This window comes from Cynocephalus volans, chromosome 2 (assembly GCF_027409185.1).
Source record: "Cynocephalus volans isolate mCynVol1 chromosome 2, mCynVol1.pri, whole genome shotgun sequence".
NCBI lineage: Eukaryota > Metazoa > Chordata > Mammalia > Dermoptera > Cynocephalidae > Cynocephalus > Cynocephalus volans.
Window position 1 is genome coordinate 170,278,464 of NC_084461.1, and position 15,650 is coordinate 170,294,113.

General features: G+C 43.6%; 1 protein-coding gene across 1 annotated transcript; it reads left to right on the forward strand.

Moving 5' to 3' along the window:
• The first annotated feature begins 3,492 nt into the window (after positions 1-3,492).
• NEFL (neurofilament light chain) lies at positions 3,493-7,231 on the forward strand. Its single transcript, XM_063088085.1, has 4 exons — positions 3,493-4,539; positions 5,684-5,808; positions 6,247-6,566; positions 7,092-7,231. Exons 1-4 carry the CDS (start codon positions 3,493-3,495, stop codon positions 7,229-7,231), a joined length of 1,632 nt encoding a protein of 543 aa, XP_062944155.1.
• The last annotated feature ends 8,419 nt before the right edge of the window (positions 7,232-15,650 follow it).

The window sequence follows — 15,650 nt, forward strand, 5'->3', positions numbered from 1 at the left end:
ACATGCTGGTGCCAATGTTGATGACACTGATGCATCTACCTGATGGTAAGGTGGATGGGGACACATCTGCTGTTTGGACTACTTCTACAGCTTATTGGTGACAGGAGCACTTGGCTCCCCTAACCCCCTGACTGAGGCTTTTCATGGGCCCTGCCTTGTAAGAACTTCAGCTTAAAGCTGAGCTTTTCAAAACAAATACCAATACAAAACGTTCTGCTGTGCCAAAGGGCTTTAGAATGATGAAATGAAAAGTCCCCAGTCACCAGACCCTGTTCATCTGAAGCTTTTGTACTCTATTGGCACTGGAGAAGAAGTAAAATCTTTTTAGTAGTTCTGAAAGAGTTATATGTTATGAGTTCTACGGTAATGTGAAAACATTTTACTTTTTAGCTAAATGACCTCAGACAGTCCTTTAGAGGATTACAGAGGTATTAGGAATAACCAGAGTGATAGGAATTTTATTAATGAGTTTCACCAACAATATTTCTGTTCTTTTTAAAGTACTTTTTTATAATTTAGGAGTGTGTTTTGTCGGCAGCCCTCAACCAATTTCATGTTTGTGGAAAATATGCTTACAGGGGAATAAATGCAGAAGTATGTAACAAGACTCAAAAGCTTCCTTCTAGAGATAATTTCATTACTGCAAACAAAACTAATGCAGTAACATTTACAGTAAGGGGAAGAAAAAGATCAAGTTTTTTTTTTTCTAAACACATTGTTCACTTTACCTTTGCAAATGCCATGTGGACTTTCAGAGTAACATGCTGGGAAGAGGATTTAAAAAGAAGGATGACTGGACAGCATATTAAAGAAGAGGCAGACACGTAGCAGAGGAAGGCTGCAGGGAGTGTAACCAAAAGCCAGACCCAGGCTGGGTTTAGGAGCCCCCAAAAGCAAGGCTGTGGTGGAGCATGAGGTGGCCATGCAGGAGCTATTTTAAAAGACAAGAGATCTACATTCATAAATAAGGTTGGTCGGCTCCTCTGCCCAATCCACTGGCCAGGTTCAGCAAACAAAATGCCCCTCTACCCTCCCACTCTCACCCATCTCTGCTCCTCTATGCCTCCGTTTTCAGCTACCCAAAGGATGGCAGCAGGTGCCCCACTGGTTTCTTCTCTCTGCAGCCTCTGGCTGTCCCTGCAGCACCGGCTGCCACACTACTCTCTGGGCAGCCTCCTCTGCAGTCAAGGGCTTCAGCGAGGATGAAACAGAGGCAGAAAACGCTGATGGCCTTAAGATCTCTGACGGTGACCTGAAACTCCTGGGCAAGGGAGCTGGCACAAAGGAAATGAACTCATGAATACCTAAGAGTGTGGTGCATGCAGACTCACACTGAGCGTGAAACAATGTGGTTTACGTGGAGCACGTTAAAAAAAAAATCCATTCTTCCACCTTTCATCCACATATGGGTAATTGGGAGCAGACAAATATATGGCTTATCCAGGCTCTCTCTCCACATCCCCGCCCCACAGAAGCCTTTCCCACTGTTGAACCCAATGAATGGGAAAACCAAGGATATGTAGGCTATAAAAAGTTGTCAGAATAAGTACCCTACCATGTCTGCTAGGGCCAAACAATATTCAGGACAGCTTGTCGACCTTCGGCTTGAAATCCTAGAATGTCTGGGCATGGAAGGGCCTCTGTGATCACTCAGTCTTGATAGATTTCAACTATCAATATCAATGTTTGTGAATTTGCATTATTTGAGACAAGAGAGATTGTTTAGAATCCCTATGAAAGTTCTCTGCTGCAGTCTTTGTTCTACCAGGAAGACTGTGGGGTATCAGAATCACGGGGATTTTAGGGTCGGGAAGGACCTCAGAGGCTAAGCCTCATCCCACCGTGTCCTGGGATAGAGGTGCAATATCTCCAGAAGCAACTGCGGTACCAAGTGCCGCACCCTCTGAGCCTCCCAGGGAAAGCAGTTCCGGTTTCTCTACTTGAAAACAGTTATGTTTCCCCTTAGTTCGTCTCTTTAAAAAAAAAATCAGCAAGTTGCACGTCAAACGCTGTGTTATACAAATAAAACAAAAAACCCTAAATGCTTGCTTAGAAAAACCTTAGTATCTTAAGTGAATCTCTGCAATCCCTCCATGAAACCGGAGGGACTCCTAACACAATGCGCGAGAAAATGCTCTGTAAACCGCAGGGCCGTATCCATGTGCGTAGCAGTGTGCACACTGCTTCAGGTACCTGGGTGCTTCCTAAAGGAAACTCAAGGATCTGTTATCTATTTACTGTGGTGAATCGGGGGAGGAATCACGCGGCTATTTTCCATCCGCCCCAGAACAAGAAGTCTCGGTGCTGAGTTCTCCCCGGAGACCACACCCTGCGCTCGGGGCGGCAGCAGCGGCTTCCTCTGAAAATCAGCCACCTGCCTGGCTCCTCGAAATCGTCAGGTTGGGTGCCACACAGGTGTAAAAAGATGGAAGGGGGGCTTTTAATGCGGTGGAGTTGCTGGTATGAAGCAGGAATTTCGCTTGGTGGAGATACAGGCGGTGTGAAGTTCTCCACCCCGCAGGGCGCGCCGCTGCCTAGCAAGTGGGTCTTCTCCCTGGTTAGTTTCAAACTCGTTCTCGTCTCTTCTCCACCTCTACACTCGATTCAACGCGCTAACAGCATTCGACGCTTCATTCCCCAGAAAGAAATGAGAAAATCTAAGAACACTAACAGGCTGATTAACTGCTCTAAAGGATGAGAAATGCTAAAACGAACACCTGCAGTGACGCAGTTTCACTTGTGTGGGGGTGGAGGTGCGCAGATCCCCTATGTGTTGAGAAACAGCGCATTAAAGAAAAAGAAAAATAAGCAGAAGAAAGGCAGATGAATTCAAGAAAGTGCCAGAAAAGGCTACTAAGAAATGTAAAACTTTCCTCCATATTCGCTGCATACGTGAAGCCTAGCCTGTTATGTGCAGCTCAGATGCCCCAGCGGCACCGCGCCGTCATCATAAGCATCAAGGGGGTTGATTAAGAAAGTCCCTGGTGGGGAAGGTGAGAGTAGGGGGTCCGAGTGTCTCCGGGATATGGAAAACTAGGGTGTCAACAGGAAGCGAGAACCTGGGGACACTTATTGGGGACACTTCAGGATCCTAGTGATACGGGGTCCGGGTATAAGCAGGATGGGGGTGGGTGGGTAGGGAAAGGAAAAGGGTAGGGGGGGTACGGGGTCTCAGAGAAAATAGAGGGCCTCAGAGAAAAGTGGAAAGAAAGAAAGGAGAGCCGCAGTTCCCGGCTGCCTGTCGCTCGCCCCCGCCTTCCCTTTTGCGCAGAATCCTCGCCCCGGCTGCAGCAGCGCGCTGCCCCCACCGGCCGGCGCGCCGTGATCGATCGCAGGCTGCGTCAGAATCCTCCCGGCATATAAATAGGGGTGGCAGGACGGCGCCGAGCCGCACACAGCCATCCATTCTCCCTTTTCCCTCTCTCCCCCGTCCTTCTCTCTCTCTCTAGGCCCCCATCTCCGCCGCGGGCCGGGGAGGCCCCGATCGCCACCATGAGTTCCTTCAGCTACGAGCCGTACTACTCGACCTCGTACAAGCGGCGCTATGTGGAGACGCCCCGGGTGCACATCTCCAGCGTGCGCAGCGGCTACAGCACCGCGCGCTCCGCTTACTCCAGCTACTCGGCGCCCGTTTCCTCCTCGCTTTCCGTGCGCCGCAGCTACTCGTCCAGCTCCGGATCCTTGATGCCCAGCCTGGAGCACCTCGACCTGAGCCAGGTGGCCGCCATCAGCAACGACCTCAAGTCGATCCGCACGCAGGAGAAGGCGCAGCTCCAGGACCTCAACGACCGCTTCGCCAGCTTCATCGAGCGCGTGCACGAGCTGGAGCAGCAGAACAAGGTGCTGGAAGCCGAGCTGCTGGTGCTGCGCCAGAAGCACTCGGAGCCGTCCCGCTTCCGGGCGCTGTACGAGCAGGAGATACGCGATCTGCGCCTGGCGGCGGAAGACGCCACCAACGAGAAGCAGGCGCTGCAGGGCGAGCGCGAGGGGCTGGAAGAGACTCTGCGCAACCTGCAGGCGCGCTACGAAGAGGAGGTGCTGAGCCGCGAGGACGCGGAGGGCCGGCTGATGGAAGCGCGCAAAGGCGCCGACGAGGCGGCGCTCGCCCGCGCCGAGCTGGAGAAGCGCATCGACAGCCTGATGGACGAGATCGCTTTCCTGAAGAAAGTGCACGAAGAGGAGATCGCCGAGCTGCAGGCGCAGATCCAGTACGCGCAGATCTCGGTGGAGATGGACGTGTCCTCCAAGCCCGACCTCTCCGCCGCGCTCAAGGACATCCGCGCGCAGTACGAGAAGCTGGCCGCTAAGAACATGCAGAACGCCGAAGAGTGGTTCAAGAGCCGCTTCACCGTGCTGACCGAGAGCGCCGCCAAGAACACCGACGCCGTGCGCGCCGCCAAGGACGAGGTGTCCGAGAGCCGCCGCTTGCTCAAGGCCAAGACCCTGGAGATCGAAGCGTGCCGGGGCATGAACGAAGCGCTGGAGAAGCAGCTTCAGGAGCTGGAGGACAAGCAGAACGCCGATATCAGTGCCATGCAGGTACTGGCACCGTCCGGAACACGGGGGGGGGGGGGGGAGGGAGCGGGAGGGTGCTGCACAAAGCCGGGGTGGGGGGAGAGTTGAGGGCGCGCCCAGAGAGACCAGGGTGGGGCACCTGCATGCAGCAGTCAAGGGTGGGACTTGGCTCCTTGGCGACTCTGTGGTAGGGGTGGGGCACTTGGAGGGCGGGGTGGGGGCACGACTGCAGTTTGGGAATGTGCTTGGTGCCACGGAATCGGTGTTCCGCGCGTTAAAGTTGTCCAGCTCCGCAAGGGGATTGGGGTGAGGTGGGGGAGGGGAAGTGGGAGCTGGGCGTTGCCTCGAGCCTGGACTTGCACTAGCCACAGGCTACTTTGCAGCTTCTGTTGTACCATCTGGTTAATAAATGCAGAGAATGGCTCTCATTAATCCCGAAAGATCCTGTGGTCAACATGCTTTATGACTAATTTTTCCAACCACTCCCTCCCCTTAGCAGATAGACAGGAATACAATCAGAATTGTTTCAGGTAACTAGCAAGTGATGTAAACCATTTTTTTTAAGGATCTCCATCCCGGGGATGGGGGGTGTAGAAAAATAATATAGATACATAAGAAATATTTTAGAGAAAATATTAAAAAAAATCTATCTACATTCTTCCCCTATAAAGAAACATTAATTTTCTTGCATGTGAACTGGCTAAAGAAGAGTTAATCAGTAAAAGAGAAGCAAAGTTTTTGTATCAATTTAGTTTTCTTGTAGGCATTTTGTGATGATCATTCGACTGTATTAATTAAAGAAATTTAAAAAAGAATTTTCTTCTATTAGTTTTTAAAAATCTCATCTTTTAATCTTTTTTTCTTTCTTTTTTTTTTTTTTTATCAGAGAATTCCTTTCCTTTGTTTTATTGTTGCACAATCTAAACATTTTTTTGTAGCCCTTTACCAATTTCTCCCCAACCCTCCCTCCCCCTCCTTCTTTGAAACTGGGTATTTTAGGCAAGAAAAGTTTTTTAAAAAAGAACAGGCAGTTGTTTTACAGGAGATTTTATAGCAGGTGTGTACTTTGATGTTAATTGAAACTAGGGCTTTGCAACTATACTGCAGTAAAATGATAGAAGGGATTTATGCTTGGATTTTTTTTTTTTTTTTTTTTGTCTTCCAACAGGACACAATCAACAAACTAGAGAATGAATTGAGAACCACAAAGAGTGAAATGGCACGATACCTGAAAGAATACCAAGACCTCCTCAACGTGAAAATGGCTTTGGATATTGAAATTGCAGCTTACAGGTAAAAACAGAAGGGTGAAGGTGGCAGCCACATACCTTAGGAATTCCATCTGCAGTTATGTTGAATCAGAAACCTTCAAGAGTAGTCCTTTGAAATAATGAAGTGTTAGTTTTTTGATTTTTTCCAAGAAGAAGGTATTTAGATAAATACAGAAGACTACAACCCTGTAATAATGAGTCCTCTTCTTAGCTTCCCATTACATTTTAAACCTAATAGGACTAGTTAAGCTTGTTTTTATCCCCTGGTCTCGGTGATAAAATCCCCAGTCATTAAATTTTGTAATTCCCAGCCCTGCTCTTGCTGCATTTACCTTCAAGGGTGACATTAGGGGGGAGTGATGAGTAGTGAGCTCAGAGCAAGTCATTAAACACACTTCCTAGGGTTTTTAATTTTATTAATTTTATTTATTTAAATTCCATCCTTCACCTGCCTACCCAGGAAACTCTTGGAAGGTGAGGAGACACGACTCAGTTTCACCAGCGTGGGAAGCATAACCAGTGGCTACCCCCAGAGCTCCCAGGTCTTCGGCCGATCTGCCTATGGTGGTTTACAGACCAGTTCCTACTTGATGTCTGCCCGCTCCTTCCCGTCTTACTACACCAGCCATGTCCAGGAAGAGCAGATCGAGGTGGAGGAGACCATCGAGGCTGCAAAAGCCGAAGAAGCCAAGGATGAACCCCCCTCTGAAGGAGAAGCTGAAGAGGAGGAGAAGAAGGAAGAGGAGGGTGAGGAAGAGGAGGGAGCGGAAGAAGAAGAAGGTATGATAAAAACCAAACCCTGCAATGTCAAGTGCAAACTGAGGTCAATATTTGTGAGGGGATGGCTGAGGTAAATGAAGCCTTGCTTCTACTAGGAAAGCTATTCACATATGACTTTAGAATCTTAAATCATACATTTATCTGTTCATTCAGCAAACCCTTAGTAAGCACCTGTTAGGAGTAAGGCGATTAGTCAACTATTTCACTTTTTAATGTATTCATTTAACACAACAGTTTGATGTTCTCAAGAACAAAAATGAGTAGCAAACACAGAAAAGAAATACTGAGGTTAGGTCTTTGAAAGAAGCAGAGCTTCCAATACCTAGAAGTAGTCTCTTTCTGTTTAAACAAATGTGCATTCGCTGGCCAATTACTATGCAAGAATTGTCTGTTACGTGTGCTTTTGGAGAGAGGTGTTTGGTAAGTATTCTGACAATTGTGTTTTCTTAAAACCTTAGCAGAAATGTTTTGATTCTGGACCGACTCTGCATTTGGATCTTGTAAATTTCCTTTTTTATATTAAAGCTGCAAAGGAAGAATCTGAAGATGCGAAGGAAGAAGGAGAAGGTGAAGGCGAAGAAGGAGAAGAACCCAAAGAAGCTGAAGAGGATGAGAAAAAAGAGGAAGGTGCTGGGGAGGAACAAGCAACTAAGAAGAAAGACTGAGCCTCCTTTTCCTTAACCGTTCCAGGGATAGTCTCCCCAAGTCAGGTCAACCCTATCACCCACCCACCCACCAGTTGAGTTCCAGATCCTATATGAATTAAGAAATTAACATATGTATAATTCTGAGATGACTTAGGTTGGTCCTTCAATGTTGTGCTGTGAATTTTCTCCTCACGCAGAGTCTCTGTTTGCTTGCAGAGTGGCTTTTCTGGCTTGCTGCCAGCCCGTGCATGGTCCACGCTTATGAGTTCAGGATCTATGGCAATGTGAATCATTCAGATGTTTACAATAAAAAAAAAAACACAACATGAATAAATGAATTCACTAATGTTAATGTTAACTTCATGGAAAAATAGTCCTTTAAACCTTTGGTGGTTAGAAATTAAAGACCTTGAGTTATGTGCAATAAATAGTAAATAAAGTTACACCGAATGACATTTCTTGCTGTGGTTGTTTACTTAATTAAAATATCTTAGAGATGGCACCAATGTAAATCATATACAAGTGGACTATTGACCTCCAATTTTTTTTAAAGTGAAAATTTAAACAGTTATGATTCTTTTTTCCCTCCTTAATTGAAAATTCTGAGGGATATAGTTAGGTATGACTATTCAGGAAATATCTCCCCTCAAATACTTTACTGATAATAAACATGAGTAAATGAGAGAGTTTGTAAGTAAAAATATACTTTGCCCCATAACATGTATTATATTAGGTTGTACTTTCTAGGAAGCAGTCCTGAAATCATGTGACAAATACACCTTTTATGGTAAATAGGTCATTTCAAACTAGTATGTAATAATGCAATATGGATAGAATATGAATCCCACACGTGTCACCATAAATACATTTTAAAAATATAGTCTAAATAGCATGGGCAGAAGTTGAAACCTGAGCACAATATAATCAGGAGGAATAATTTTTTATTGATGTATAAATTTTGGAAGAGAGAGTAAGAATATCAAAGGTTATTTGCCTCTGTAAACATGTTGCCTGCAATCCTGAGCTCATGATTCAGTGTGTTGTTGGCTTAATTCTGTTCCCTCAAGTAAATAGCATTTAATGTTACACATTTTTAAACCTTTTGAAAACACGGACACAGGGAATGAAATTATTATCATTACTTAAGTGGGGAGGTAATATGCTTGTAGGTTACATTGGCATTGCTCTGCATGTCTTCATTGGGAAATACTTGGATTTCAGTGATAGCTCAACTGGTTGGTCATTGCATCAAAAACACATCTCATCTGTTCTCCCTGTCCACTGTAAAGTTATGAAAGTTCTTCACTTGCATTTGATGTGGAATATAAATGAAATTATTGACTAGCTGTTGTTCTGCTTCTGTTCTTAAGCAATTGCTTTTAATTGGCTCATTTTGTTCAATATTTGCTTCTTAGATAGCCTTTAACAATTATGAATTTAACCTGAAACCAAATTGGTCCCCATTTAAAGTTGTTCGATCCCTTTGCACTACCTATTTCTAGTTAAATATATGTTACTATGCAAATAGCTGAAATATTTCTTTATCTACAATGATGATATGGATTTGATCTATGAAGACTCTTAGTACATCAGGTTCTGCAAAGATTGGGAGTCTCCTCAGAAACCAAATTTTTTGCATTTATGCTTATTAGACATGGGATGATGCACATGGTAAATCTCAGATGCAAACTATATGTGAAAAATAACTTAAGCTAAATGGAAGTAGCTGGTTGGCTTGAGAATTACTTGGTTGAAATAAGAATGCTGTATCATAATCTATTCTGTGTGCCATAATAAAATACTGAAAAACCTCTATTAAATGAGTTCAAAGTCTTTAAAACATCTCCCTAAATATGATACTGTGGTCAGTACCCGTATTCCTTCTGGTCCCTCTCATAACTCCAGTTCTCTTTCAATATTCCCTCTCCTAGTCAGTGACCCCAATCCCAGTCATCCAATTCTGTAAACCAGACACCTTGGCTTGACATTCTACCTCCTATTTCCTCTCCTCAATCTCCTAGTCTAATCTGTCACCAAGTCCTATCAATTTTACTGCCCACATATCTTGAATTCATCCACATCTCTCCATTTACACTGCCACCACCCTAGCCAGTCTCCTATTGTCTATTCTTGACCTCCTTCAATCAATACGTCATAGAAGATGTGCCAGGAGGGATTAAAGTATAATGCTCTCCAAATTAAGAAGGTACTTTGAGACTGAGCAAGGAAGTGGGCAGGTCCATTTAGTAACCAGAGATATTTATTAATTGGGGTGACTTACATACAGGAAGGCTGCATGCAGCAAAGAATCAGATATCTACAGCAAATCAGGGGATAGACAATGCTTATATAGCAAAAGTCCTTTTACTAAAAATAAACTCAAGGAAATATCTTAAGAAAAAATAAGTTGATAACATCATTCACCAAGTGTCTTGTGATCCGTGAGGCAAGGGGTCTTATGATGTTAGTGCTGAGACCACTGACATTACCCACTGTAATAAGTCATTCACTCCCTGAAAGCTATGTTCCCTTTACATTTGACCTAAGGTTGATGTACAACTGGCCAGTGAAACAGAGGAATGAGGTTAAACAGGAATCAACATGATGGGTGGGGCACAAAATGGCACTGGTTTTGTCCACCTTCTAACAGTAGGCTAATCTTTTGAAAAGCAGATTTTGATATTGTCATCCCTGATTAAACCCTCCAGTAGCTTCCTATTTATTTTAATATAGAAACCAAAATCTCTAATGTGATTTCAAGGCTTACATAGACCTGACCTTTACCTACTTCTGTGGCCTTATCCTATATGTATCCCTCTGCCTCTCACTTATGCTGCTCCAGCCACCCTGGTCTTCTGTTCCCCACCTGCCATAGGGTTTTGCTGTTTTTTCTGGAGCGCTCAGCTTTTCTCTCCTTACTTCAACCTTGCGCAGCCAGTTCCTACTCACCATTCAGATTTAGGCTTAAGTGTTATTCCCTAAGGGAAGCCTTCCTTGACCTCTTCTGGTGGGTCAGATTCCTCTATTAAATATCTCATATGACATTGTAAACTTGTTGATATTTTCCATTGGCATCTGTTTACCTGATCACTTGATAAATGTCTTGCCTACCCCACTACAGTGGGATCTTCAGAAGTGTGGGAATCAGATTTCTGTTGCTCAATATTTTATCCCCAATATCTAGCATAGTTCCTGCCATAGTAGAAACACAATGCATATTCATTGGATGAATAACTTGTTGGTAGATTAGAATGCCTTCAGGATAACTAGAAAGCCAACAGTAATCAATAATCAGTCCCATTCTAGTCCATACTTTGTTGTGGAAACAGCAGAGAATCAAGAATTAAGTGTCCCTCCTGAACTCTAGTGATGTTCTGTTATGGAGCACTGGACATTCCCACCCTCATCTCACCCCTAGCCTCAATTTGCTTTTCTTCATAAGGGTTCTGAAGTAAATGTCCCAGATCCTTTCTAGACTCATGATTCAAATTTTCCTGAAAAACCTTCACTGCTTTATTTTAGAAGTTCAGGCTAAATGGCTGAATGGGAAACACACATATGACTCTTACATCCTCACTAAAATCCATCACCTGAAGGGAATTGCTAAAGTTAAAGTTTCATTCCTCACATAAAATTGGTAAGTGACTAACCTGGTCATTTTTTTCCCACATGGAGATTCTAGAGCTCTCAGGGTGGTTGCTGTGTCCAGGTACTGTTCTAAGCACATTATCTGTATTAACTCATTTATTCCTTACTTACAGCAATGTTATGAGTTCAGTGTGATTACCATCTCCATTTTATAGGTGAGGAATTAAGGTTAAGTGACTTGACCAAGGTCACCAGCTAGTTTGTGGCAAGGCTGGTATTGGTACAATCCAGCTCTCTCATCCACCACACTGCCTCTCCTTTGCTGTCCCACTTGTGAGAAACACTTGAAGAATCAGGGTATGTTCTCACAGGCACATTTTGTGATGGTGGTCAGGGAGCTCTCACACAATACTCAGAACTTTTACAGTGCAGTCCTGTACCACTCAATGGCCACACAAACACTCAACAATGTTCTGTGGTAGTTACTTAGGATGCTCAAGCTTTTCTCTCATCCCTTGGATTATTTGTGTCCATTTCTTAATCCCTGTGCTTCATTATAAGCTTTGGAAGGCAGGAAGCAGCTCTTGTAAATGGGAGAATTTGAAGTTTATCTTCAAGGATCATCAACTTTCAAGATGCTTTCTCATCGTGTTATTCTTCTACCTGGTTACAATTTTCTTGTTCTGTTTACATTTTATTGGCCCTTGATGGTGTCTTGTGTTTTTAAAAATCCTTGTCTTCTCCTTCCTTTCCTTCATCATCTCCTTCCTCTTCCTTCCACTTCTTCTTGCATGTCCTCTTGTTGGAAGCTATTTCAAATCATTTTGGAAGTGGGGAGGGTTAAGATTGACTGAATAAATAAGTGTCTCTGTTTTCTTCCACAACACCCAATGAGGTGCGTTGGATTTAGTGGGCATTTTAATACATGTTTCTGGAGTGACAAAGGTTTAATATTTGTGAGAACTTTCCACAAACATGGACAGGATAGAGAATTTCTTCTTTCTCCCTTGGGGATAGACTGTGAGATGTAAGAACTGGTCAGAACTCATTCATATGAAATGGGCTCCCAGTGGAAAATTCAGGATGCTATTTTTTTCTCTGAGGAAAATGCCCAGCAGAATGGAGTATAGTGAATTATGCAATCTATGCAGCAGGGGCCATAATCAATTTAATTCTAGAAAATTCTCAGTGAAGAGTCTTGAATGAAAGTTAGAAAGTCAAAAGGTGAAGCAACATGTAGAGAAACAAATCTTCTGCAGCCCTAGAAAGTAACTGCTGGTAGTTTTTATGAGCCTTTTTATTCTACTTCAACATAGGTAATTATTTGTATGTGGAGAGTTTTTAAAAATAATATAGCCACAATATAAACAAGAAATTTAAAAATAATCACATTTCCTCCATTCCAACCCAGTTATTTTCATTTATGTGTTATTTTTTAGTCCTTGGTTCTATTTATGTATATTTTCACATGGATTATCCATTCACTCCACAAAATTAATCATGCAGTATGTGCCAGGCACTGTTCAAGGTGCAAGGCATAAAGCAGAGAATGTCCATGTTTTCAGGGACTAACAGTGGTGTGTGTGTGTGTGTGTGCATATGTGTGTATGTGTGTGTGTCTGCAAACAGTGAACAAGTAAACAGATTGATAAGTAGGTGAACTTTGATTGGAGCAAGACTTAATGATCTGGTAAATGAGGGCCCCAGGTAGAGGGAACAGCAAATACAAAAACTTGGCTCTTTGAAACCAGAAAAATGCCTTCAGCTCATTGCTGAGTATTACGAGCGAGACAGAGGGTAGCAAACAGACGGTAGGCAAAGGCCAGATTATTCATGGGCTTGCAGATGAAGGAGTTTAGATTTTATTCCTTGAGGACTCAGACACTTTTGAAAGGGTTAAGAAGGGTAAGGTGACCTGATATTATTTATGTTTTATAGAGACCACTCTGGCTCTTGTATAGAGAATATAATTTAGTTAAGGAAGAATCAAAGTAGAGAGACCGACCAAAAGGCTGTTTTAGTCCAGGTAAGAAAAGATGGAATGATTATTAGAATAGGTAGTGTCAACAGAGATGGCATGATGTGATGTGATTCAGGACACTTTTTAGGTATTTTCTTCTTGACAAAACGAATGCATGAAGAGAGAAAGTTGTAAACAGTATCTTATTTTTTATATCTATATAATATTTCCTCTCATTGGTGTGCAGTATATATTAGTTACCTGGTGTTGCATTACAAATCACTCCAAATCTAAGTGTAGTTAAACATCCCAATCACTCATTAATTCTTAGTTTCAACAAATTAAGAATTTGGGAGTGGCTCAGTTGGAATGTTCTGGCTCTTGGTCTCTCTTGGGTTGTAGTCAGATGTTGGCTGAGGTTACTGTGTTCTGAAGGCTTGACCAGGGCTACAGGATCTGTTTGAAGGTGGCTCATCCACTTGGCTGGCAAATTCCTCTCCATGTATGCTTTTCCATGGAGATGCACCACTCTTCTTACAACATGGCAGCTGGCCTGCCCCAGAGCAAGGCTTCCAGGACACCAATGCAGAAGTTGTCTTTTATGGCCTACCGTTGAAAGTCACACACAATTGCTACCACTGTATTCTATTGGTCACAGAGACCAGCTTGCCTGATTCAGTATGGGAGGATCTACACCAAGAGGTAGAGATCATTGGAGGCTACCACAAGGTATTTGGGCATCTGCTTATTTCTTTTATGAACAGCAAGCCTCCATTCCAGATATTCTGAACCAATTACAATTTCAAGTATTCTTCTACGCTGTTCTCATCAGCATACTCATTCTTACCTGATTACACATCCCAATTTAAGTTTAAAAACATGTTTGTGAAAATTATAGACAGTTTAACAGTGAATATCTTCATCCAATGGATAGCTTCATATTTGCCCATCTATTGAAATATTTCTTTAGCAATCACCCCAGTGGGATTGTGTATTCAAAGGGTATTATGTACATTTTAATAGCTCCTGATATTTAACCCCATATGTCTTTTCTATAAAGGTTGATAGCTATACTTCAGTGCCTTAGCTTCTCTACATTAATTCATCTGAAATGAAAATGTGCTACTGTAGTTAATTGGGATAAATAAAGTGGCAGCTAATATATGGCTTAAAGTAAATTATGACAAAAAAAATAAGTGTTTATTGTTTTGTCAGGTGGTCAAACCCGTCCCAGTTGACATCTTAAAAAAAATTTTGAATACCTTAGATTTGCACACGATTTTAAATGCTAGACTTCTGATAAACAGAAACATGTTGATTACAAGTTGTTTTAATATGAAATGGCTTTTTAAAAAAAACTGAGATACTGTAGACGAGGCCCGTGCTTTTTGTAGCTATTAAAGACATTTTTATCTGTGTATCGATGGACGTTAATCCCCTTGCTCTTAACTGAATGCCATTCTCTCAGTTTATAACCACCCCACATCCTTATAATTTCATACAGAGCATAGGCCATTTCCTGATATGACATTAAAAAACACAGCAAGCAGGATGCTTTGCTGCAGCACTAATGTTTCCTTTCTACTCTTTGTCCTACTAGTAAAGACACAAACCCCACATTAAAAACTCTGCCCACCTTTTATCATCTCTGGTTTGAGAGGAAGGAATGATCTGCTCATTCTGGCTTGTTATTTGTTTCTAATCATTTACTCACTGGAGAACCTCACCTTCTTACTAGAGAGGTTAAAACCCCTATGAGAGACCTCCTGGCTTCCTCTCTTCTTCCTCCTCCTCCCCCTCTAGACACAGATGCAGGAGAATATGTGTGAGAGAATCTCACCTGTAAGCAACAAAACATTCACAGCTTAAAGCAAAGAAATTGGTGTCAGACATGTGAAATCAGAGAGGGATTTTGAGGCCAGAGTGAGATGCACCACCTTCTGTCCTGTGTCACTTGAGCCAGGGCTCTGGTAATGCCTCACTTAATGGGAAGATGTTTCCCCTTGAGTGTGTCTGTGGATGTGACTTCGGAGTGTGAACCAAGTCCTCAAATGGTCACTTTAGTGACTTATAGGAGCACCTGGAAAGGTAAAGGAGCCAGGAACTCAGTGTGTTCTCTATTTCCTCATTTGTACACTTGGCACCCACCCCCAATTCCTCCCCATCCCACCTGAGCAGTGGTAATTAGAAAATGACAAGTGTGTCCAGACATCAGGGAGTGGGAGATGATTTCAGCTTTTACAGCACTGTGGCTGTTTTCCTGGGGGATGGAGGAGGCACACAGCCCTTAAATGACCCCTCCTCAGACAAAGCAATCAGCCTGTGGGGGTGGGGGGAGAGCCAGAGAGAGTGTTATTTAGACACCTCATCCTCAGCTTGTTATTCTGTCCTGAGGGCCCGAACATGCACCTTGCTGGTCAGGGGTCAGAGGCCAGGCAATCTTCGCAGCCCAGCAGCTTTCTCCAGCCCCTTAGGAAAGGACACTTCGCTGAAGCTCAGGGATGATTATAATTTAAGCAAAGGGAGTAGAAGAGGGTTTCCTTTCATCCGCTGGCAGCACGCTTCCAGAGGGGAGGAAGGCCTGTTTGTGGGGTAAGGACTCTTCCTCGCTTTCCCAGGGCAGACCCCAGGGCAGCAGGATGGTCTCCCTTCTCTCCGCCCGAGGAAAGGTCCGCAGCACCTGCTTTCCCTGCTTTCTCCCCGGGGACCTGGGGCAGCCGGCGCTGCGGCCCCTCTGGGAGGCGCTGGGTGTGCTCCTAGACAGGGCTGAGCGCTCTGGATGCTGTTTCAATATTGCTCTAGAAATATATGTCATTCTAATATCTTTAAAAAAAAAAATAATAATTCAAACAAACGTCCCTAACCCGTGAGAATCTACTGAGCTAGCCG